We start from the raw sequence: 24547 nt of genomic DNA, 5'->3' as shown, positions 1-24547 counted from the left end.
GACTTAAACCTGTAATTGTACTGAGGACAGTTTGAGCTAAATCATGTTAAATAGAGATATAGCTGAATCTACTCTCTAGCAACACTAGCTCACAGTAGCAAGGCCTTAATAAGTCATTAAGCACTTCCAAAGAAGGTTAACTGTATAAAAGCACAGTATAATTTCTTTAAGAAACCACTTTGACAGACAGCATACAATATTTAGTTTCTCTCTACAGATCACCAGGTAAATGGATGACAGACTAGGTGAACGCTGCTCCTTTAGCTTTGGAAATTCCTGAATGTTTAACTCCATGTTCCACTTTCATATTTATACTATCATGAGAAAAGTTAGCATACACACTGTCACTTGTGCGCACGATTGTTTATAAAAAACAAAAAATCACAGACACAGAATTAACCTATATCCACACTTTTCAGAAGTGCTTAAAGAGTTCCAGGATGCAAGAAAGAGCAGCAAGCAGATATGATATAATCGCTGTATAAAAGCATATTTCCCCTTTATTTGTTTGCTGAATTAGCAAATTTAATATTTGGATAGATGGGTGATCCATCAGCTTGGGTAGACACCAAACTCTGGTTAACTGGTCTCTGGATTTGCAGAACACAAAATAGACAAACAGCTCTGAACTTTGCTTACTCTGAACAACTGGCTGATGAGTTAAGGCAGTGACTCTCAATCAAGGTGTTGCTAAACCAAAAGGTACCATCAGAAACTGTGCATGCAACTCTTTCACCAGAAATACCCATAAATTACTTTGCAAATTCCTATAAAGCAGTAGATCTATTTTTGGGTGTTCCAAGAAATCACAGAAAGTGCTCTGAAGCTCTTACAATGGGGAAGAATCTGAATGTGTCCAATTTAAGAGGAAAAGGGCTAGAACATTTACAAGCCTAGCTACTGGTCTTCTTTTTAGATTTAAATTCTGCATGAATTGAAGCCAAAGGTCAGCAGGATAGCTGCAGTGAATTAACACTTTAGGTCTACCTTTGACAATAAATTAGATTTACTGTGTGAAAGGCTGCTTACTAGGCCATGAACTCAAAATGCAGCACCCATTCATGTAGATTTCAATCTTATCCCACTACTTACAAATACATCTTAGAAAGAGGGTAACAGATATATTCAACCTTGCCTTCATGGGAAAGGTAACTGACATAGCTATAAAGGGTTTCTGCTATAACCTACTTTGGTTAGTTTCGTCAAGTAGACAAGTCCTTAACCCAGGGTGGATATGATTTCAATCAACTTGATTTAAAATCACTCATCAGGAAGCCTTGGTTTAATCATTGGTTTCTACAAAAAGTGCATTCTTGTTCTTTGATATCCTTTAGCTTCTTGAAACTTTGCACTTTTAGAGAAAGGTAAGGGCTTGACTGTGTATATAAAAACTTGCCAGTAGCGCTGATGGGTGGTTAATCAGGTCTGTTATCTTTTATTTCCATATAGTGCTGTTAACAAGGATGCTCTCTCTGGAGACAAATCCAGTCTGATAAGTGAAACTAAGCATCACAGAGATGCTTAATGAGCAACGAGTCCCACTGGGTAGAGTGGTTTTCTATAATCTTTACTAATCTACAGAGAAGCCTCTGGAAACCCTATAAATTTGGGTCTTTAACATAGTTCATGGCCTGTTGTAACATTTATAAAAACTTTTCTAAAAATGTTACATGAATATATGATCTCAAATAGCATACAATTAGAAGTTAATCTCTATTCCATGATGATATCTTTGATCTTTAACATAAATTAAAGCCATCTTTATATAGGATTTATTTTTAATGTTTTAAGATGTTTTAAAAAAAAAGATTTAATAAAAAAAAAAATTGTTGATTTTTATCCAGCCTGCCTTAACCTGACTTCTAGCAAGGAATAAGGTCAGGTTAGATGGAAAAAAAAAAACCATTTAAAAAACTGACAAACAGGCTAGTAACAAATGAATCATCTTCTTAGGGCAGCTCAGCATGAGCATTTAATATTGCTTCTGGCTTTCTGTTTTAGTCTGATGCAGGCCTACAGGTATCATCTCCGATCAGCTGAAATCCAAGCTTAGTAATATAGACACCCAATTTACAATATTCATCAGAAAGTATATGGTGTATCAGAGGAATATAGGAGTGAAAGGGACCTCCTGAGTCTTCAAAAAAATCTCTTTTGCTAACAAGGCAACCAAACAAAATAATCTTTCCAGACACTGCTTCTCTTCCAGGATTTAGTGGCTTTATTATTTTCACACGCGCACAGTTTTTGAAAAAACACCATGCCTTGTGGCTCCCTTTCACGTGAGATTATGCATTATGGTTGGTTGTTGGTACTGATGTTCAACTTTAGAATAAAGGGCAGAGGTTTCTGTTCCATTTCTAAGATACTTGATCATAAGAAACTGAGGAGTTGGAGTCTTAGAATAAAGACCAGTTTCAAATTTAAACCCCACACACATACTTATTGAATTTAAGTGCATGGGGTGTAAGTCATTTTAATAAAGTACCAGCTTTATCAATAGCAGTAACTTATCATTCCTCTATACCAGGAGGCCCAAAGTTAAGCGGTTTCTAATCAGATCCCCAGCTCTTGCTCTTTTAATTGGTGATAGACTAGTCACAGGTACAGAACCCTGGGAGGATATAAATATAAGATAGAAGTGCTCAACCCCTGGCCCGTGAGCCAGATTTGGCCCATGGTGCTATGTCATCCAGCCCTGGAATGTGAAGTGGGGGAGTGATGGTACTGCTTCCTCACTGTCATATTTCTAGGAAGGAGGGGAAGCAGGCCCTAAATGTTGCACTGAGTGCCTGAATCCAGCACAAAGGGCTGGGGGTGGCAGAGGGAAGGCTGGACCCCTAAGGCCCAATCCCTGCACATGGGGACAGGAGGGGAGGTAATGCTAGGCCCCAGGGTCCAATTTGACCTGTGGACCATCCCTAGGCCACTAAGCTGGTCCATGTGGTCAAAAGCCCCGATTTAAAAGATATTCAGAGTAAAATGTGTCAGTTCTGCAGTACATCCATGTTATCACCTCCCAAATATTTTGACCCCCCCCCCCATCATATAGTTAATGGTTAAAATCTGTAAGGAGAGAGTGAGGGTGGAGATGGGAAAAGAAAAGTCCGGGGGGGGAGGGGGGCAAACCATTATTAAAACACTGGCTGGAAAAAACAAAACACAAGGAAAAGAGCTGTTTAAGTCAAATCTCCAAATATTTCCCACTTGAAAAAACCCTCAAAATTCTATTGCTATTAATGAAAACCCTTAAACTTTACATTTAGGACAAAAACAATTCTTCCTTGCTGAATTTTAAGGATTAAAGAGGAGGCTAGAGACAGGGAAAGAGATATTTGAGAGAGACCCTCAAATACAAGTTTTCCAATTAAAGCATGTTACTTAACTATAGTGAGCAGCAGTAAAAGTTTGAGGGTCTTGTTCTCAAGAGAGCTTAATGTATGTTGGGGTCCTAAGCCTCACTGAAAAAAGTCAAAGGGGTTTTGGTTCCTAAAGATCACATACTTCAAGGCACCTCTGCAGGCACACGAATTACCACTACACACTCACCTCAAGTGCTTCCATTGTGCGTGGAGGTGGGAGGGTGTGAAGTTTAGGGAAAAAAAAGTTTAAGCTAGGTCTATAGGTATGTCTTTCCATTCACTGGTGGCTAACTAAATCCTGCTTCAATGAAACAGTTGTATTGGAGCCTTGATGCACCATCTATCAATATTTCAAATCTAGCCCAGGTCAGAAACAACACAATAAAGCTGTGAGTTCCTACAATAACATCTGGATTTGCAAGTTTTGTTTGTTAATGTTCAAGTACTGCAGCAACTGGAATTCAGGCAAACAAATCCCCAGAACCCCTCTTCTTCCTGCAGTTTCTTCTTCTTTCTAGGAGAAAAAGAATTGTCAAGAAGCATCTCCATCGTTCCCAACAGAACCTGTTGGCTCTAACCCTCTCTCTCTGGTACCTCACTCAAAGTGTGTTGTCAAAATCTGGTACAAAAGGAGAAACACTCTTTAGTCAACACTCCCTACTTGACCTTAGAGATTGCACAGCCTTTGTTAACAAAGCTAGTAGGAGATGGGAAAAGAAAACTGTTTCTCAGTGTTTTTTTTAAAAAAAAAAAAAAATCCATTAAAATTTGCCTTCTTTACACACATTTAGTCCTCCAAACAGCTAGGTCAGTGATAAGGGTCTTGTGAGAAGCAGGCCTTGAATAAGTTAGGCTAAACCAGGTCTATTTCTGTTGTACAAAAATCATGTTGTGCATTTTCTCTGTGTAGAAAGAGTCCAAAGACACAGACAAAAGTTTACAAAGTGTTGTTTGCCTCAATCTAGTCACCCCTTCCTTTTCCTCATTCTGCAATTTAGCAGCTCCACTTTCTGTTCCATGGCAGCGCACGAAGAGCTGAAGGCTTCCTTAAGGAGATCCTCAGAGCCAGAGCAGGACACGGTTTGGCTGCTCATGTCCTTTAGCCCCATGGCTTGGAACACCAGCTTCTTTGCTTTGCTTTGTCTGATGAGTCGGCATGCCTTATAAAAAAAATCGCTTCAAATCAGTGCACAGATCTCCTGACTTTTCCGTTACATGGCTCCAAACCCACCAACATCTTTGTCAAGTCACCACCTCTGGACCTCAGTTTCCCACATCACCAAAGAATGGGGAGCTGCCTTTGTCAAGAGCTCCAAGACTCCATTCAAAGGGTGTTATGACAGAAGTGCAGAGTAGTACTATAGCTTCCTGTGGAAAAAAGGTTTAGCTTATGTATTTAAAAAGCTACACAGTGGAATTCTACATATTCGGTTAAGAAATTCTTCCTTCTTTTAAGGACATAACCCTTATATCATCACCTAGATATTTAGCAAGTATACTTTAGGGAAGAATTTTACCAAGTTCAACACAACTACGCTCACCAAAAATAATTAAGAAAAAAAATAGCTCAAATTTGGACACCAAGAAGTCTACAGAAATGTTATTAGCTTAAAAAGTAAGGCATTATCCAGATAAAATGAGTTTAAAATAGCCCATTTTTCACAAAAGAGAAGGAATTAAACAGAGGGAAAACACCTCTGTCATAGTCTACCACATCTCTGCCACTAGGGTTAAGTAACTAACCCTTTAGGCCAGGGACTTTTACCAGTATAAGCGATCAGAAACTGGTCTATGCCCATAACAAACAGACTGGTTTAAAAATAGCAGAACCTGCTCTAAGATTTCCAGTCTCCCCATCCCCTCCCCCCCCGAAAATATGTGCTCTGTTCACTACTGATCTAAAAACTACACCATACAGAAAATCGTGCAACTTAGGATTTACTTAGTCTTGGGGTCTTTGAATGTCTGTACCCAGCCTTAGAGGGGAATTAAAGATTCAGGCGCTCAGCAGTGACTATACACCAAATAATACAGCACCCATTTCCAAGACATAAATCCTGGAGAGCATGAATCAATCTCCCCTATCCTTTGGGATGCAAATCATTGCCACAGCCACTTCATTCTGAAGGCCTATTTTCTCTTCTCCCCTGTTGTATGCTCAGAGCAGGGAGAGGGGTTGTACAGTTTGCTTCTCTGAGAAAGAAGCTACTTACAATAACTCATTAAACTGGTACAATGTGACAGCAACTGTACTGAATTCTAGCCATTATGATTATAATTCATGTTTATTAGGAGCTGGCTGTGTACTCTGTTACTACACTGGAAGTTTGACCCAGGAAGAGCCTCTGTGGGACAAAAATAGGGCAACTACTGGCAGCTGCAAATGCAAGAGCGGATATTCAAACAGGCAGGCAATTTATTTGATAAATGATATGAAAAGCAGGGGCCAAATGCCTACAAGAATCTCCGTTTATTACTACTTCATATGTATTGCCTCAGAGTCCAAAGTATCCAGTCAAGATCAGGTTCCCATTGTACAAAGCTTTGACAAAACATAAAAAGACTTGGTCCCTGACACAAAGGGGAACTTGCAGTAGAAGCACAGCCGAATATTGGATTTTTAAGAAAAGCAAGAAAAAGACAAAAACAAATAGGTACCCAACTGCTTACTGACCTGGTCAAAGAGCTGCTTGCCTGTGGTGTTAGGCTGGATGGCAAACTCCAGCTCCGCGTCCACAGTGGTAACTCGAACATTTATCTAAAAGAGACCGGGGGGGAATTACAAGTATTATTTTTAAAGCATTACACAAACAGCAAGAGTCACAGAATCCATCACCTGAGTGCTAGCAGGCCTGGTCTCATATGCAATATTGCTTCCAAAACATGGAAGCATTATTTCATTAAAAGCAAATAAACTTTTTCTTCAATGCCTACATGCCTCTCTGGCTGATGAACAATCATTATAAGCAATGGCTTCAGTCTACTTTTTAATACATTTACATTTTAGTACATGCTTCAAATTACATTTTGTTAATGCATAGACCAAGTTAATCAAAGGGACTAATTTCACTAGGTTATCTAGATTGCTCCACAGATTTTGTTACTTGCACAGTAATTGGATTGAATTTCTGATTAAAGGAGAAGGCACTTTAGTAACGACTGTTTCGAAGCTTGGAATGTCCTGAGCATGTTGTCTTTATATCACCCTTTTAAGAAAGGCTGAAATGTACTAAGTTGAATTAAAGGCTTTTAAAAATTATAGTTTAGCCCCAATTTATGCTGGAGCTGGATTTAAGCCAAGGTTTTAAAAAGGTAAAGAAAAGCTTCCGATTTATTCCTTGGAGACCATCAGCATTAATCCAATAAGCATAAATTATTATGATCATAAGAATAACCGAGCACATAAAAAGGATGCTCTAGAGTAACCAAACATTTTAATAGCTAGCATTTTACAGGCAGTGTGATATATTGGCTTCTCAATGGCAGAATAAATTAACATTGTATTAAAGGGCTGTTTTTTGTTTACTAGTAAAATCTCAACAATTAGTCAGAAAGCAGTAAAAGCAGCAACCAAACCTACAGGGAATAACAAACAAACAACAGCAAGAAAATAGCAGCTTAGGAAAGGATTATCTGCAGCTATGAGAATTCAGTACTGCTTGTGATATAACAACACTACTATTTCCAAAAGTATACAAGAAAAAAACAAAAAAGCTATAAATCAGGAAAACTTTCCCAGAAGTGTATGACATCCTCAAGCAGAAAAGGATAAGAGACTCTAAGGAGCAGCTTCCCAGTCACAGAGAGGTTCAAGTTCAAATAGTTTTCTACTATCAAATAAAAACAGGTATGACAGTTAATTGCCTTGGTGTATATGCAATCTTAAAAATTAGCGCTTGCATTGCTGGTAAAATATTACCCATGCTAGTTTTAGCGCATTGAACTACAAAAAATAGATTAATTTATATTAAAATAAAGGCTATTTTCAGTTACCCAAACAGCTCTCAGTGTTGTTAAAAAGAGATGCTATTTAAAAAGCCTTTTACTCCCACACTAGCTCACTTAAAATTTCTGCCAGCTGTTTATTCACAGGACAGTCCTGTTGTGAAACTGCAGGTCCCCTGTGGCCAAACCCAAGAAGCTGGCTGCTAGGTGATGCTTGAGAGTATACTGAAGTGACAGAATACTGTCTGAATTGAAGAGTCTGGGGTTTGTTTTATTTTAAATCTGAAAAGCGTTTAAAAATGTGTGTTTTCCCCGAGTATTGTACATCCCTACTTATGCTAAATCCAGTGGAGAGGTGAGACAATATTCTACTTCTATACTTTCTCCCCCTACCCCCACCAAGAACAAGTGTCTAAATGATATCCAAAGTAAAAAATGGTCTTGGGTACAAAAGTTAAGGGGAAAAAAAAGGCATTTATTGCTAGAAAGACGACGACCAGAATGTGAATGTATAACATGTTCAAATACAGAGGGGCAACTCTGCCCTGCCTGTGTTCAAGTATGGCATCCTTTTGCCCAACCCCTCCCCACACAGTTTAGTCAAATAATATTCTACTCTAATCTCTCCCCATACCCTCTAAAGAATGTATGCATTCATAATCCTTATACAATACAAGCCTGCAATTCCTTATTTATTTATACTTCTGGCTGAAAACCACAATGCAAGTAAAATAAAAATTTGTAAGGATAGACAGGTTGAAGGGGGTATCTCTCCCACTCAGAGCCCAATTCTGCAGCCTTGAAACACAAAGAATTGCAGTGGACATCCACATACTCTTCTGGTCCTAGATGCAACAGAGTAAAACAGTATAAAAAGGGGTTATTTAGCTCTCTAGCATGGAAAAAAAACCAAAAAACAAAAACAAAACCACACACACACATACACTTAAGATCAGATATTCTGGTACCAAGATATCTTTCTTGCTATCATTAGAACTGAGCATCACAAAAACCATCACAATTGGCAAACTTTTTTTTTTTTTTTTTTTTTTAAAAATACAGATGCCAGCTCTTACACTCTTGTTTCTTTCTAAAATTCTGGGAATTGGGTTTACTTCCAACATTAACACTTTGTTTTGTTGCAAAGATTTACACTGCAACTTTTAAACAGGAAGTGGTGTGGTTGCCTGGTTACATACCACTCTTTCCTGGAGTATGACACCCCTGGGACTCTGTGGAGAGCACATTAATGAATCCCCACTACACGCTTCCAAAGGATTCAATTCAAAGACCAGCAGAGCCTATGGAGAATTTGAATGCAAAGGGTCTGGATTTCAAGTACTGCCTTGCTGAGGGGTCAGCCAAAGAGCTGGGGAGGAAAAAAATAAAAAGACGACGACACTGACCTCTTGAAATGTTCTTTCCTGCAATTTCAATAGTTTAGGGCCTATCTAGAATTATCTGCGTCTCCTACCTACTTTTTTTTCTCTCCACTCTCCTCATGGTAATAAAACTTGTTTTAGGCAAGAGCTTAGTGGTCTTAAGAGTGTTTCTAGGAAGCTTCCACAGAGCCAGGGTACATAAATAAGTTCTTAGCTGCTGCAGAGATGTAATGACAGAAGAACCCTGAAAGCTAAGCTCACATGAGATCCTTGGTTTAAGTAGGAGATATCAAGGCTCTTTCCCATACGTCACGATCAGTGGGAGGGCTGTAAACAGTATGGCCCATAGGAAACAGAAGTTGTACTACACACAAGTTAACACACTAAAACTACATGGCTACAGACACACAACTGAAGATGCTATTATGGAAGCAGTCAGGTTCACTAATCAACATGTAGGTGAACTGGAATTAAATGGAAGCCTGATTAAGGCGGAGGCTTCCGTGTGAGACACTGTGCTATCCCACAGAGATGACAAGCCCCCAGTTCAAGACACCATTAACAAATCTGGGCAGTGTGTTATGACTGAAACTTGGCCAAGTGGCAGAAGCTCAAACAGCTAAAAAAAAAAAACCAACCTAACAAAAATACTAATATGTTTAGCATATACAAGAGCTAAAGAGTGTTAGCTTTCTACTTTTAGGCCTAATTCTGGAAACATTTTATAAGTATAAATTATAATTGGTCAAATATATAGAGTCAAGTGAATACCGTATTTACTCACATGTAAAAGATGACCCTGAATGCAAGGTGAGCTCCCAATAATTTGATTCTACATGGAAAGGTTATAAAATCGAAACTATTGAAAAAGTTTGCCTTAAATTTGTCCTCTTCCCACTGCTACAGCATGGAAAATAAAATCTGGGAGGAAGGAAAGGGAGAGGGAGTCAGGTGGCCCCCTTGCCCTCCCCCAACTCTGAGGAGACAGAAGCAAGAGACAAGTTTGAAAACACTAACCTTGAAATAAACATGTGAATAGTAAATTTAGTTCATCCAAAAATTGATACATTTTACCTTTTTTGAAACTGCTATGAGTTTTATCACAGGTACTCTATAACCATGCTTTTAAGCAACACTTTTGTACCTACTTATATATAGTATGACCTGTGCATAATATTAGTCCAAAGCCAAAAGGCTCATGATTGGGCTGGGCCCCAGCAGAGGCAACAGCATTTCAAGCCAGGGTGACCCCATAGCTCAGCACTGCCCAGTATGTATATGTAGCCGCCACATCACCCCCCCAAGAAAGATCCATGTGCCAATTAGTCCCCCACTTATAACTGGAACTGGGTATTTGTTTCACAAGGCCTGGAATCCTTCAACAAGGTACATGCAGATATGCAACAAGCTGACAGAAGAATTCTGGGTGAATTGTTTGGGGTCCCGCTTGGTGATGTTTGCCAAACATTTCAGGCTGGTGAAGAAAACAGGAATAATTGGAAATGGGAAAAAACGCACAACTCAGCTGTGGGACTGAAGAGGCAGTTAAAAAAAGTATACAATGTAGCAGCTCACCATGACTTGTTTTTTTTAAAAGTCAGTGCTGAGGGGGACTGAGTGCAAATGGGCACTACCATATATTTTATTTAGAGAGGCTGTACTAACTTATGAGTTGCACTGGCCTATCCTTGTGGTAGGTTCTTGGCCTTGTGGCTCATATCAAGCCTCTTGTGGGACAGAGGATTCTTGCCAGTTTGTAGCACCATATGTGGTATTTAGAACTATTGAGTTCTGCTCAATCATTCTGATTTGGAATTGATTTGGCCTATTTGACCTGGAACATGAAATACATTAATAAAAGAGTGTCCAACAGTGTTTGCTGATTATGGGCCATGTGTTTTACAGTCATGCTCAGTGTTGGCTGCATTTAAATGAACTTCATAGTTGGTTTCCACTGCTATGCTTTTGGCAGCAGTTTAATGATAGATAATGTATTTAATGAGGTTTCTTTGTATGTGAATGCAAGACAAGGGGCTTTTTTCCTATGATGATTTGGGGGAGATATTTATTTGAATACAAGATTAATATGGAAATATTTGCAGGATCAGTTCCTTAGATGACTGTATTAGATATGTTGTGTTACATTATTACCTTTTCCATATACAGATACTTAAAAAAAACCCCAAGAACAAGACAAAAGCCTTGCTGGGGAACGGAAGGGAGGAAGAAAGAATGCTGCACTCCAGATTCCAAGCCATAACTGCACAAGTTATGAACTATACATTTATCCTCCTCCCTAGGTTTTCCAGTAGAATCATAAAAATGAGCTATCAAAGTTTATTCTCAGTCTATGCTAACACTGAGTGCTTAAAGAAAAACTGCATAGCTTATCTGATGGACTGTAGTTAGGCTGAAGTTATGGGTTAGTGTTTTACATCTGCTCTGAACAACATACTTGTCATGGAAGCTGGAGACTGGAAATAAAGGAAAATTTTGTTTAGGCTCCCCCATGAAGGAGGGGAGCTAGCAGGTGTTATTGCAGGGCCCTTGGCACGGTTTTATGAACGCTCGTGGTGCTCGGGTCAGGTGCTGAATGATTGGAAGGTAGCCAACATGGTCCCCATCTTTAAATAAGGGAGGAGGGAGGACCCAGGCAACTATAGGCCCATCAGCCTTACCTCAATCCTAGGGAAACTCTTTGAGAAGATCATCATGGAACACATCTGTGGTGGGCTGGCCTCAGAGATGATGCTCAAGGGCAACCAGCACGGTTTCATTAGGGGGAGGTCACGTCAGACCAACCTGATTGCCCTTTATGATTAGGTCACAAAAGCGTTGGATGCAGGTGTTGCCGTGGATGTAGTCTTTTTGGACTTCAGCAAGGCCTTTGACACCATCTCCCTCCCCATCCTCATTAAGAAATTGGGTGACTGTGGCATTGATGCCTACACAGATGGACTGCAGATTGGCTGAAGGGTTGCACTCAGACGGTGGTGGTGGATGGGTCATATTCGACCTGGGGAGAAACGGGCAGTGGAGTCCCCCAGGGCTCAGTCCTTGGGCCTGCGCTGTTCAACCTCTTTATCAGCGATTTGGACAACGGGGTGAAAAGCACCCTGTTTAAATTTGCTGATGATACCAAAATTTGGGGTGAGGTGAGCACACTAGTAGGGAGGGAAAAACTGCAGGAAGACTTAGATAGGTTACAGGGGTGGGCTAGCAAAAACAGGATGCGCTTCAACACTGACAAGTGCAGGGTGCTGCACTTGGGCAATAGTAACCAACAGCACACTTATAAGATGGGAAACTCCTTTCTTGAGCGCACGGAGGCAGAAAGGGATTTTGGGAGTCATTACTGACTCCAAGATGAACATGGGCTGACAATGTGAGGTCATGGTTGGCAGGGCTAACAGCACTTTGTCGTGCATCCACAGATGCATCTCAAGCAGGGCCAAGGAGGTGATCCTCCCCCTCTACGCAACACTGGCCAAGCCACAGCTGGAGTACTGCATCCAGTTCTGTGCGCCCCACTTCAGGAGGGATGTGGACAACATTGAGAGGATCCAGAGGAGGGCCACCCACATGATCCAGGGACAACATGGCAGACCCTACAATGAGAGACTGCGAGACTTGAACCTGTTCAGCCTTCACAAGAGAAGGCTGAGGGGGGATCTGGTGACTGTCTATAAACTCACTAGGGGGACCAGAAGGGTTTGGGAGAGACCTTGTTTCCCCTAGCGCCCCCTCGCATAACAAGGAATAATGGTCACAAGTTGCTGGAGAGTAGGTTTAGATTAGATATCCATAAAAGAACTACTTCACAGTCAGGGTGGCTAGGATCTGGAACCAACTTCCAAGGGAAGTGGTGCTGGCTCCTACCCGGGAGGTCTTTAAGAGGAGGCTTGATGCCTACCTAGCTGGGATCATTTGAGCCCAGTTTTTCTCCTGCCGTGGCAGGGGGTCGGACTTGAAAATCTGTAAGGTCCCTTCTGACCCTACTTCTATGATTCCATGAATAAAATCAACTATGAGCTGTGAATATAATTAATACTTTTTTTAAGAAGTCAGTGGTATCTTTATATATACACATTTTGAAATAGAAGCCATGCTAGTTTGGATAGAATTATTTTGCTTTCCAAAGTCAATTGTCAGCCAAGTATATTGAAATGCATAAGTGATTCTGTACAAGCCATGTACTCAAAGAAAAAAAATCCTTTAACTAAAGAATGGTAGGTCAATAAAGTTAGTTAAAAAAACCAAAACCCTTCTATGAAAAATTTCAAACAAATATTGCAACAGTGGATTAGTGGTCTAATCCATTTTTTTCCCACTTGTTTGCTCCAGGTTATGGTCAACAGTGATTAATTCCAAGGAGACACCCATCCTATAATCCTTAAATTAACCATAATTGTGAAATGTTGGACCCAAAGGAAAACAAACAAACAAACACACGCACCTATATTTTCTTTTTTTTTTTTTTTTTTTTTACATCTGAAAGCCTGAGATCAAATTGGATTTATATTAGCTTGCATCATAAACTTCCCCAAGAGACTGTAAAATAAAACCGAACTACATTTTTTGTCTCTTTATCAGCAAATTCCACAAGATAGAGGGCAATAAATACTTATTTAAATGCATAATAAAAGGAAACAGTACACATTTCTGTCTGATAAAAGGAAAGACGATTTAGGTGATTATTATGCAGTTCTGAATAGTTTAAAAATAAACAAAATCTTTAAATCTTATGCAACTCTTCCCCTCCTGGAAAGAGAAACAATGAAGACAAGACTTTCTTATCTAACAAAGTTAAGAATCAAAACAAAAAGTGCTTGGGAAGCGGTAATGAAGGTGCATTTAAAAAATCACAGGCAACTGCAAGAAGGGGGGGAGGGGAAAGATAGGGGAGGGGGGCAGAGAAAGAGAACAAAATTACAGCAAGACTGGAGCCAAGTCTGCCTGACTGGCACCATCACTCCATTATGCATACAGACCCACATGACTGATCTGCTATTTCTACTCTCCCAACATGCAAATAATGGCTATTGCCTTTGTTCTAAGGAGTTTCTGGGTGTTCAGCCAGCAGACAAATTTCTCCTCTCAGATCTGCAACAAGCCTTTCTGAGTGAGGTAATCTCATTTCAACCTTAGCAAAAAAGATCTATTGAACAGATACGAGCTATTAACAGAAGTGATTACATGTAACAATATTAGGAAGGGCACTCTTCTCTATTGATTTACCTTAATCTATTGAGTCTGCTGTTCCCCAAAACTAATCAAGTTGTCAGCTCTTCAATATGTCAAGTTTTCAGCTGCTACTTGAAATTTTAGGCATAGCCACACTTCCTAGAAGCCAATGGGGGGCTGGGGGGAGAAGGGTGCATGTGGAGGGGTGTGGGTGCAAGTGTTGGGGAGGGGGGAACCCAAACAAAACCTCAGTACTCACTTAAAAATAAAGCCTCTAACCATGATGCTTATCACAATAAAAGGTTCACATTTAACTCTCAATTGGTCATTCTTTTCCAGCCCTATGCAATTCTTGAAAGGGGCTCCTATTTTTTAAGAAGAGAACCTGCCTTGAACAAGTAACTGGCCTAGTGTATCCTTTGGTTTCCCACTGTATAAGAAATCTTGATATTAGAACAGCACATTCCCATGGGACATTCAAACATTTAAGAAAACATGGTCTAGATCAGGGATGTCAAACATATGGCCCATGAGCCAGACTCAGTTTGTGGGACCATTGTGTCCAGCACAGCAGTAGTTTGGTGGGCTACCAGAAGTGTGCTGCCCTGGGCTCTACACTTCTGTGTGCCCAGCACTGCCAACTGGCCAGAGCTCCATGCCACCAGGCAGTGGTCTGGAGCTGCAGGTTACCAGCTGTGTTATGCAGCTCCACGCAGTTGCACACACTCAGCTCCATGCTGCTGCCCAGCACCAGTCAGCAGTGCCAGGGGTGTGCTGCTGCAAGGAGTCGTGTTTGTGCAGTGCGGAGCAGGGGGCACATGTCCATGGGGAGCAACAAGTACGCAATGGCTCAGAACTCTAGCTGAACGCAGCTGTGTGCACCACTGCATGCCCCTGGCTCTGTACCATTGCCCAGCCAGAACTCTATGCTGCCACACACTCCTGGCTCCTTGCAGATGAATGCTCACTACTCCATACTGCACAAACATGGCTCAAAACTCAGCTGTCTGGCCTAGATGCACACTGCCACCCAAATGCAGCACTATGGATCCAGCCTGGGAGAAGCCCCTGTGGTTTGGATCTGGCCTGGGACCCCAGGCAAGTTTGATGCTCCAGCTCTAGATGAAGTCACTGTATGGTGGGTGCATAATTGGTTACCAAGCTGCACTCAGTGGTTTCCTGTCACAACTGGAGGGCATCTCAAGTGGGGCCCTTTTAAGGCATCTGTTCTGGGTCTGGTTTCATACATTACTTTTTATTAATAATTTGGATGATGGAATGGGGAACACTTACTAATAAAATCTGTGGATGACAGCCAGTTGGGAGAAGGTGTAAGCACTTTGGACGACAGGATCAGCATGAAAAACAAAACTTGATATGTTGTCTTTGGTACAGCAAAAAAAGGGTCAAACTAGTTGGCAGCAAAGAATTTAGGCAAAATATTATGGGGGGGGAGGGGAAACTATCTATAAAGGCTGCTCATTTCTGTGCTCAGCTGCCTGTGGGACTTGTAAGAAGTCCTTCAACCAAGGTCCTTAAACAGGTGAGGCAAATAAACCTTCATTGTCAGTTATGGGTATTTCATCTCATCTTGATTCAAGGGAATTGAGTAGATGATCTCAAGGCTCTTCCAGTCCTCTTTTTCTATGATTCTGGAATTGGGGATCCTGATTACAAAGTCCCTGGTGAAGCTCAACGTCAGGATGGCAAACAAAAACTTTTTTTAAAGTTCAGTTTTTCCCTATTCCTTAAGGAGTCTCATACTTTTAAATTCATTTCATGGGGCGTAGGGGTGGAATTCATGATCTTTAACATCTGTGGATGGCAATGCTGGAGGAAAAAAAAAAAGTCCAGTACAAAAATGGACCAAAGGCTTGTAAGATGATGCTACACACCTAATAGCACTGCAAACAAACTTTTCTCAATACAAGCAAAGAATATTAACAGGATGGGTACCCATAAATGCAGTTAAGTGGGTTTCCCCTCCAGATGCATACACACTTCACAACTGGTGACAGAAGACTGCCTACTAGAAAATGTAGATGGGGCTTTATCTACATAAGGAGGTTAACCTAACCAATTTTACTAACTAGATTGACTGAACTTTAGCTTAAATGGCTTTTTTTGTTCGCTAAAGTGACATAAAAGCATCTAAATCAGGATAGCATCAAACACAACAGCACTATCCAATTTAGATGCTCTTATGTTGCTTTAGCTTAAATAACTTCTTTACTTACTTAAGTTCAATCAATAGGAATGCCCACATCAGGCGGTGGCACTGCTTTAAAATTAAGCCATTTTGTAAACTTCCTTATTAAATCAGTACTTAAATCAGCTCTTTACCACAAGATATATTCATTTTCAGTTACCTGTTCCTCCTAATTCCCTTCACATTACACACCCACAAGCATTAGGTCACATTCACCAAAATTTCTGCCACTCACAACATGCAGAACAGTCCATGTTATATTTCAGTGCCTACAAAGCAGATTCAGACATCGGTCAAGGTATACATAGCAGCTAAAAGTTCTTGCTGGACATTTTTCATATAGAGCGCTCATCTTTCCTAGCCAGGAGCAAACACAGAGAAGTAAATACCACTGTGTGAACAATACATAGAGAAGATCTTAGGAAATGTGTGTCATGTAGTGTCAAATTGGCCTTTGTATGTGCTATTACCTACTATGCACCAAAGGCATTTTTTTTAAAACAAGAAAGCAAGTTTTCTATTCTAAATTAGTAACTTGGGCATTCCACTTTGTTTTGCAGTAATATCCACCTTCTTATTTTAAATTGTTTGTAAAATAAAGAACTGTATATATTCCTTTGTTAATTTTTTTTTTGTCTACTGTGTGCAAGCAGGCCTTGCAGGCCATGAGCTCAGGCTTTGTCTTTGAGGCCCAGAGCTTCAGATCAACCTGTAGGGATCTTTACTGCCCCCCATTTGTCACCTTCCCCAGAATAAGTGTTTCTAAAAAGTCTATTTTAATTGTTTAAAGGGGGGGGGACAAAAAACCCCCCAAAAAACAAATCAGTAATGGCAGTTAAAAACAGATTTAAGTCACATTAAGCTCTGAAACGTACAAGATCCTGCACATTTTGAGAATCTCTACCAACTATTACACAAAAATAGAGGGGGCAAGGAATTTGCTGTTTCCACTTGTCTTACCTTTGCAGTATAAATAGAACAAAAGCCTTTCAGACAACGAATGGATTCAGTGCCACAGGAATCCATGAATTTTGGCTACCTTTATATGGCAAGGAGGGGGAGAGACTCAAGTGTTCAGGAAATCTTTGGCTGCATAAACATTGCATTACATGCAATGTTAAGTGATACCTTTGGGATCAGTTAAACTTATCATATACCTCCGGCAGCCTCACCTCTGCACCATCCATTAAGACCTCTCCTGGGGACTGTCCATGTTCTCTGCCTCCAAGTAGCTTTAAAATGGCTCTGTAATGCGAAAAAGAAGCCAAGTTCCCCGAGACAGATAACTGTTCCCTCCACTCCTAAACAAAAATCTCCAGGGCCACCAGGGTCATAACTAAGGTGGGACAGAACAATTTCCTTGGGGACCACCTTGCGTGGTGGTAAAAAAGTGGTTGCTGCCAGCAGCTATACGATTGCAACTGCATGGCAACCAGAAGTCGCCACTGCACCTGTGCCCTGGGTGCCCAGCCACATCCCTATGCTACCGACAGCCACTCCCACACCAAACATGCTCCCATCTAAAAACCAGAACAGAAAAGGTTCAGTCTTATACTGGTCACCAGACACATTTAAGATCCTGCAGCTCAGACTTCCATGATTGAATAGTGACCTCCAAGCTTCCAGTAAGACAAACCACCAAGTGATCTTATTTAGTCCTGGAATGTCCCAAGAAATTTTTCATCACAACACTGTCAGTTAGGAAAGCTACTTTTAGGTACACTGAATAAGTTTAAAGCAAAGGAGTTCTCCTCCCCTGCAGTTGTGCTTTTCTACCGATGCAGCCTGGCTCACAAAGAGAGAGAATTCTTTGTCTGTTCCACACACAGGACAACACTCCTACCGCCCCAAGATAAATGCTTTACTATTTTGCCTACTATAGTATATTCAATATGGCATAGAGATTTTATTGGCCCTTATTTCTTGTGGCATATATAGATATTTCCATGCACATTGTGTGTTGCAATCAGTTCTAATTGCTTTAGCATGATATTAATCCTCAATATGAGCCATTTGTCATCAGGATTATTAGCTAGGGATTTAACAACAGCAACTGCAGCAAACAATATAGAAAAAGGGGAAATACAAAGGGAATCTGCAGGCTATTTTATGGAACTCCTTACACAGGCACTGTTTTGTTTTGTTTTGTTTTTTTATAGAATCACAGAAAATTAGGGCTAGAAGGGACCTTGGGAAGTCATCTAGTCCAGCATTTCTCAACCTGTGGGTTGCAACACCTCCTTGCCCCACACACTGAGGGGTTGGAGGCAGCAGGTCGGGAGTGAGGGGTACTAGGTCAGGACTGGCCATGGATGTTTACAAATTGGTCCTTGTACAAAAAAGGTTGAGAACCACTGATCTAGTCCAACTCCCTCCTCAAAGTAGATCTTCCCAACTAGATCATCCCAGCCATAATTTTGTCAAGCCAAGCCTTAAAAACCTCCAAGGATGGAGATTCCACCACCTTTCTAGATAACCTGTTCCAATGCTTCACCACCCACCTAGTTAGAAATATTTTGCTAATATCCAAACTAAACCTCCCTTGCTACAACTTGAGATTGTTGCTCCTTGTTCTGTCATCTGCCACCACTGAAAACAGCCTAGCTCCATCCTCTTTGGAACCACCCTTCCAGGTAGTTAATATTCACTGTCAAACCCCTCTGAGTCTTCTCTCTTCTGCAGACTAAAAAAATCCTAGTTCCCTCAGCCTCTCCTCAGAAGTCATGTGCCACAGGCCCCTAACCATTTTCTGCTTGACTCTCCAATTTGTCCATGACCGCTATATGTAAAAATTGCACTTTGTCTAGGGTGGATCCAGAGGGGGTGCAGCACTGGCAATCACCCCCCTCCCCCACATGCTGTAATGTAGTGAGCTCTCAGAGCTTACCATCATATTAACAAAGCTCCTACTGGGAGCTCTACATATCCAGGGAACTCTATGAGCTTATTATTGTCTGATCAATGCGGCATCCGCACAGAATCCCTGCTTTCAAGTAGCTTCAGACTGCAGCTGTTAGCTCTTCCCTTCTCAGTTCAGCAGCAAGGGAAAAAGCAGCAATGCTCAGCACCTGCTTACATGAATCCTATGGGCTGTACACTGTGGCTATTTACATTTTCCTTTCCTCTGCTACTGAGTTCGGGGTGGGGGTTTGGAACACCAAATATCATGCAAGCTCTGAAGCCACTTGAAAGCAGAGACTCTTGGCGTACCTAATGCTGGTGCTCACCACACATACAGAACTCTGGCAGGGGCTGCCCCGACACACCAGTGAGCTCAGAGAGCTCATGGCATCCAGAATCAGTGTGAGGGTCTGCAGCCACCTCCCCTTTGCCTGTGTGACATGTGCAATGAAGTCTCTTCACTCCACATAAACCCCACTTCCAAAGGGAGCACGGCTGGATCCACTCATGCATCTTATTAATCCAACACAGTGAAATCACATGCTCCATACATACAAGCTTTTAAAACATGAACAGTTTTATTGAAATAAATGGTTAAACTATGGTGTCAACTATTAAATTGACAACCTGAAAGTGGATTTGAAATTTTACTCCATAGCTTTACAACAGCTGTAAGACCTTAAGATGGGGCCAGTTTTAGAAAATGTCAAGATCCAGAACCTTTGTTTTAAACACTAATTTCAGGATATTTTACCATTTGACAGTTCTCAAAATGCCTGGCAGTCCAAGTAGTTATGTTGTAATTTAACAATCTTTTGCAATACCAGAAAAAAAAAAAAAAAAAAGATTTGAACTATTCATGAGGAAAGCTACACTCAAAATGCTTTGAGTCTGACATTTGAAGGACTATCATCATGTTAGTACTAATATTTGAATGCAGGGGTTCGGGTTTCCCAAGTTGAAAAGTATTAAACTCAGCACAGAGCCAAAAATAAATGGATCATGCTGACCATTGCATAGACTCCATGTGAAGCTACGGGCACAGGGGCTTAACTTGAACCCAAAGAATAGCAATACCATGTCTTCTATTCAGTGATGGCATTACTTTGAAAACTTACTCTCTCATAGCATACCTGCAGGGGAAAGAACAGGATGGAGTACTTTGGGGAGCTTAATGGCAAAGAGAGAAGATCTCCAGATAAATAGATTCTCTCTATTAATCAAACATGCACAGAAGAGGTATGAAATATCTGGAAATTTCTGTATTAATTTCATTTTTCAATGATAAAGACGTTATAATGATTTTATTTTTTTCAAGATATTCCTTAACAATACTATATTCTACTAGGACTTTCCTTGGAAGATTTCTGCTTCCATGCAAACCCCCAACTACTTGAGCATCTCAGTGCTTATCTCCTGCCAATAGTCATTTGGGGTTCACAGAACAGACATTTCTACACCAAGCTCCCCATGGGACTTCCTCAGCAGGCCCTGCCCAGATCAAGTCTCATACCTTCCAAGAGCATCAAATTCAATACAAAAATGCGGCAGTCATAGCCACTTTCAGAGACAGCAAGAGGAGGCTATAATGCTGCCTACCCTACATATACCCTAGGCTAACAATTAGGGCAATATGGAAAGTGGAAGGCCAGCATTAAAACTTCACATTTCCCACCTTCTAGAGAAGGGCCATCATCTAGCCTGGGTAGGGGCACTCTACATCACTCCTGTTAAAGTCTGAAGCTGTCCTACCATACACTAAGAGTGAAAACTCCCTCTCTCTACCATACAGACAAGAAAAAACACATTCACAAGCCCAGAAATGATGTCCATGGGCACAAACAAGAGCCTGATTTTTGTAATACTATAATAAGGGCACTCACTGGAGTGGAAAGCCTAGGTTGCCATCCCTGCTCCATGGATTGTTTATGCATTTTACATCAGATGACCATTGGCCAAAATACACAAACAGTCTTAGCAGCCAAGACCAGAATATCCAAGCCCCCAGGGATGCTTAGTGGCTAAGGTTTGAAGGAGGAAGAGGAAAAAAGGCAGAGCAAGTGCTCAGGAGGCTGTAAAAGACACATACGAGAACCACTAAGCATTTTCACAAGTTCTCCAGAGGTGGGGTGGGGGAAGTACTTTAATTAGAGCGGCAAGCCACTCTAAAACACTCAGTGTCTTGTGAATTCAGCATCCCATGCTTCAAAATGGTGGTGAGGGCACTTTAACTAAAGCTTGTTGAACAACTTTGTTTTGAACAGCCATCATTTTGAAGCATGGGGATACTGACTCATGAGACGTGAAGGCTAGTGTGTCAGGATTTCTAGCGCACCACTCTTCAGCAGTTCTTAACTGGCTGCCTCTGGCTATGCCCCACTCTGCAGTCTAGCTATTCTGGGTCCCAACCAACCCCGCCCCATGTGCTACATATGGAATGTAAGGTGCCAAACTAAGAGCACCAGATTCCCCCACAAGAGCCCATGTGCACAGAAGTTATGCACAGAGATGCTTAACATCACCCTTCTAAAATTCCTTCACAGATCTTGCCTCTCTTGCTCTATAAAACATTAAATTATTCCTCAAAGCACATGTTTGATAGGAAAGAATTCCGCCCATTTATAGAGACATGGAAATGGGTGGCAAACCTCCATATTTTAAAGTCACAATCCCACAACAAGGGGGTTGGGGGAGAAGGGGGGAGTGGAAAGACAAGCACCATGAAGGAAAGATGGTCAACTATTAGTAAATTTACATTTACCCCAAATCCACCTCACCTACTCATAAGAAATGATGTAATTAATGGCATAAGAAAGGGAAGACATGACTTGGCTCTAGGACTGCCAATTCTGACTGAAGCTAAATTTCAAGAGATTTTTTTTTCACCCAACATGATGTAATGTCATTAATTTCATTTTCTTAAAATATCCTATTAAAGTCTCCCAGATTGATTTCAATAGTCACCAGGAGGTTGATTCCGATTCCGGTAGACTCCTAGCCAATCCAGGAGGGTTGGCAACCCTACTTGGCTCTATGCATTATCCAGGGGAAAAAAACTTGTTGGACCAGAGGGCTGCAAGTCAGGTTCTTAAGACTCTCTCAAGAAGTTTAGGTAAGTTACTTAACGCTGTACCCAAGGCCACAAAGCAAGTCTGAAATACAGCTGGGAACAGGTTATTTAACAATGGACCTAAAATAACTAATCTGTGCCAGGGGATAATACTTACTTACGTCATGGCTGACGGTAAGGGCCAATATCAGTTGAAGTACACCAAGATCTTTGACATTCTTATTGGGTGCCTTCTACCCAATCAGATACAAATATTTAAAGGTCAACAAGAATTTTTATTCTCAAGGACTGATATATCTAAAATTGGTTAGCTTATTTTCTTCAAGGACAGTAAGAAAGAGGCATTTTCTTTTAAAATATTTCTTTTAAAGTAGTACTGCTACTTCTTAGTGGCTATCAAAAAGACAAGTTAAACAATAACTGTTTTGCAGAGCTAAATATTATTCTAAGCCATCCTGACCTCAATGATGGTAAAACAGCTCATACCCTCGTTTGATTTTAGAAAAAAACATGGAGTTCAGCTCTCTCCTACATGTTAGTCGTCTATGAATTATTTCCTCCAGGTCACCGACAGAATCTCACTTCAGCTTCAGTCTCTTGCTCTAAGTATGGAATTAATCACCTCAAGAATATCAGAGAGAGATTTGACATTAGACAAATTCAGAACCTCCATTTAGTAAAAGTCCTTTTAATAGTTAAATTGGCTTCAGTACCCTCCTTCAGAACAAATCTTACACACTCACTAGTAAGGGAGCTTAATCTGAGGGGCGGGAAATTAATGTAATAGAAATTAATGTGAACAGTTTGTAACTTCAGGATATGCAATGGAATGTTGTTATTTTTGGACTCAAGTTCAGTCACACCAATCTGATACCAAGAGCATAAAGAGATTAGAAACTCTTACAAAATATGAAGGTATAAGCTCATTGTCCTCCACAGCTAAAAAGATATGTAATCAGCACTAGAACTGAGTAGGGGGAAGTTTAATCACAAAGGTTCTCTCAAATTTTTTATTAATTAATTTTTTTCACCATGTTCACATCCTTTATGGTCATACTTTCTAGAAAATTTGAGAAACTGAATTGTATTTACATAAAATGTTCAAAGAGAGCAAGTCTGAAAGTCAGACACAGAAGTCTGTTGAAACTGAATTTGAAATCTGCATGCAAATATTTGCAAAATTCATGTGCATTCAACTAATCAGGAAACAAAACACTATGAAACTAATCTGTCCTGTCACCACCAAATGTTACAGCTCATTATTAGTAATACAAGGCATGGGACTAGAACAGACTTTCCAAGTCAAGTCAAGTTCAGTCCCCTGATTTCACAAGCAACCACGTCATAAACTTCATCTTAAAACTAGTTCTATAAAGCCTCCTGGAAGGTTAAACTAATTTCTTGTGAAGAACCCACCTTCTTATTTCCAGCCTAAATTTATTCATAGCCTGTTTACAGGGTTATTGGTTGTTGCTGTGTTGGTCTAAGGACATAGGCAGACAAGGTTCTTTGCGCAGATGTGATATCATTTATTAGACCAACTAAATAGTTGGAAAAATTGTTCTTTGCAAGCTTTTGGGCACAGACATCCTCCTTCAGGCGTACAGAGTTTCTGTCCAAAATCTTGCAAAGAACAATCTTCCCCCACTATTTAGCTGGTCTAATAAAAGACATTACACATCTGCACAAAGAACCTCCTCTAGCCTGTTTACAGACTTTTTTTTCCTTGTGCCAGCATTGTCCTTTAAGTTAAAGCATTCTTTTCCCTCCATTATGGATACACACAGAGAGACCACATATCCCCATCTTCCCCCTTCATTTTCTAGGCTGACTGAGGCAAACTGTTAGTATTCTCTTGATCCTGATCATCCTAACAGCCCTTCTCTGCAATTGTTTCAATTTGAATTCACTGTTCTTGGACTTGGATACCCAGAACTGTACAAAGTATTTCATGAAAATTCTTTGCAGAGCCTGGTATTAACTATTTTTCTATCTGTAATGGAAACACCTTGCTCACCACATCCAAGCCACTACTTCAAATGATTGGGCTGCCAGTGATCAATTTATATATGCCCACGTCTTTCCCCTGCTCCATCTCTTCCAATTGATAAGCTCCTAGCTCAGTGGTTCTCAACCTCTTCAAACTCCAGGCATCCATCCTTCATCAGACTGCAGGATGCTTCCATAACTGTTCATAGATTTCATAGACATTAGGGCTGGAAGGGACCTCAGAAGACTGAGTCCAGCCCTCTATCCGAAAGACAGGAAGTGAGCTGGGGTCATAAGATAAGTATCCAATTTGCTCTTGAAGATGTTCAATGTAGGTGCTTAAACCACCTCCGATGGCAGGCTGTTCCAGACCTTGGGGGCTCGGACAGTAAAGAAATTCTTCCTTACGTCCAGCCTGAAACGGTCTTGTAGTAGTTTATGACCATTTGACCTCATCATCCCTTGGGGCGCTCTGGTGAACAAACATTCCCCCAGATACTGGTGG

At 40.8% G+C, this 24547-nt stretch overlaps 1 protein-coding gene across 1 annotated transcript in view; it reads right to left on the bottom strand.

Moving 5' to 3' along the window:
* EZR (ezrin) overlaps positions 1–24547 on the bottom strand; it is a 51735-nt gene that overhangs the window by 19444 nt on the left and 7744 nt on the right. The window contains exon 3 of the mRNA XM_019550021.1: positions 6037–6120. Within this exon, the coding sequence (XP_019405566.1) occupies positions 6037–6120 (84 nt within the window). The remainder of the gene's footprint in view (positions 1–6036; positions 6121–24547) is intronic.

The sequence above is a fragment of the Crocodylus porosus genome, unplaced genomic scaffold (assembly GCF_001723895.1).
Source record: "Crocodylus porosus isolate Cpor-Errol unplaced genomic scaffold, CroPor_comp1, whole genome shotgun sequence".
Classification (NCBI taxonomy): Eukaryota; Metazoa; Chordata; order Crocodylia; family Crocodylidae; genus Crocodylus; species Crocodylus porosus.
Note: the sequence above shows the minus strand (reverse complement) of the source record. Positions and strands in the feature narration are given on the sequence as shown.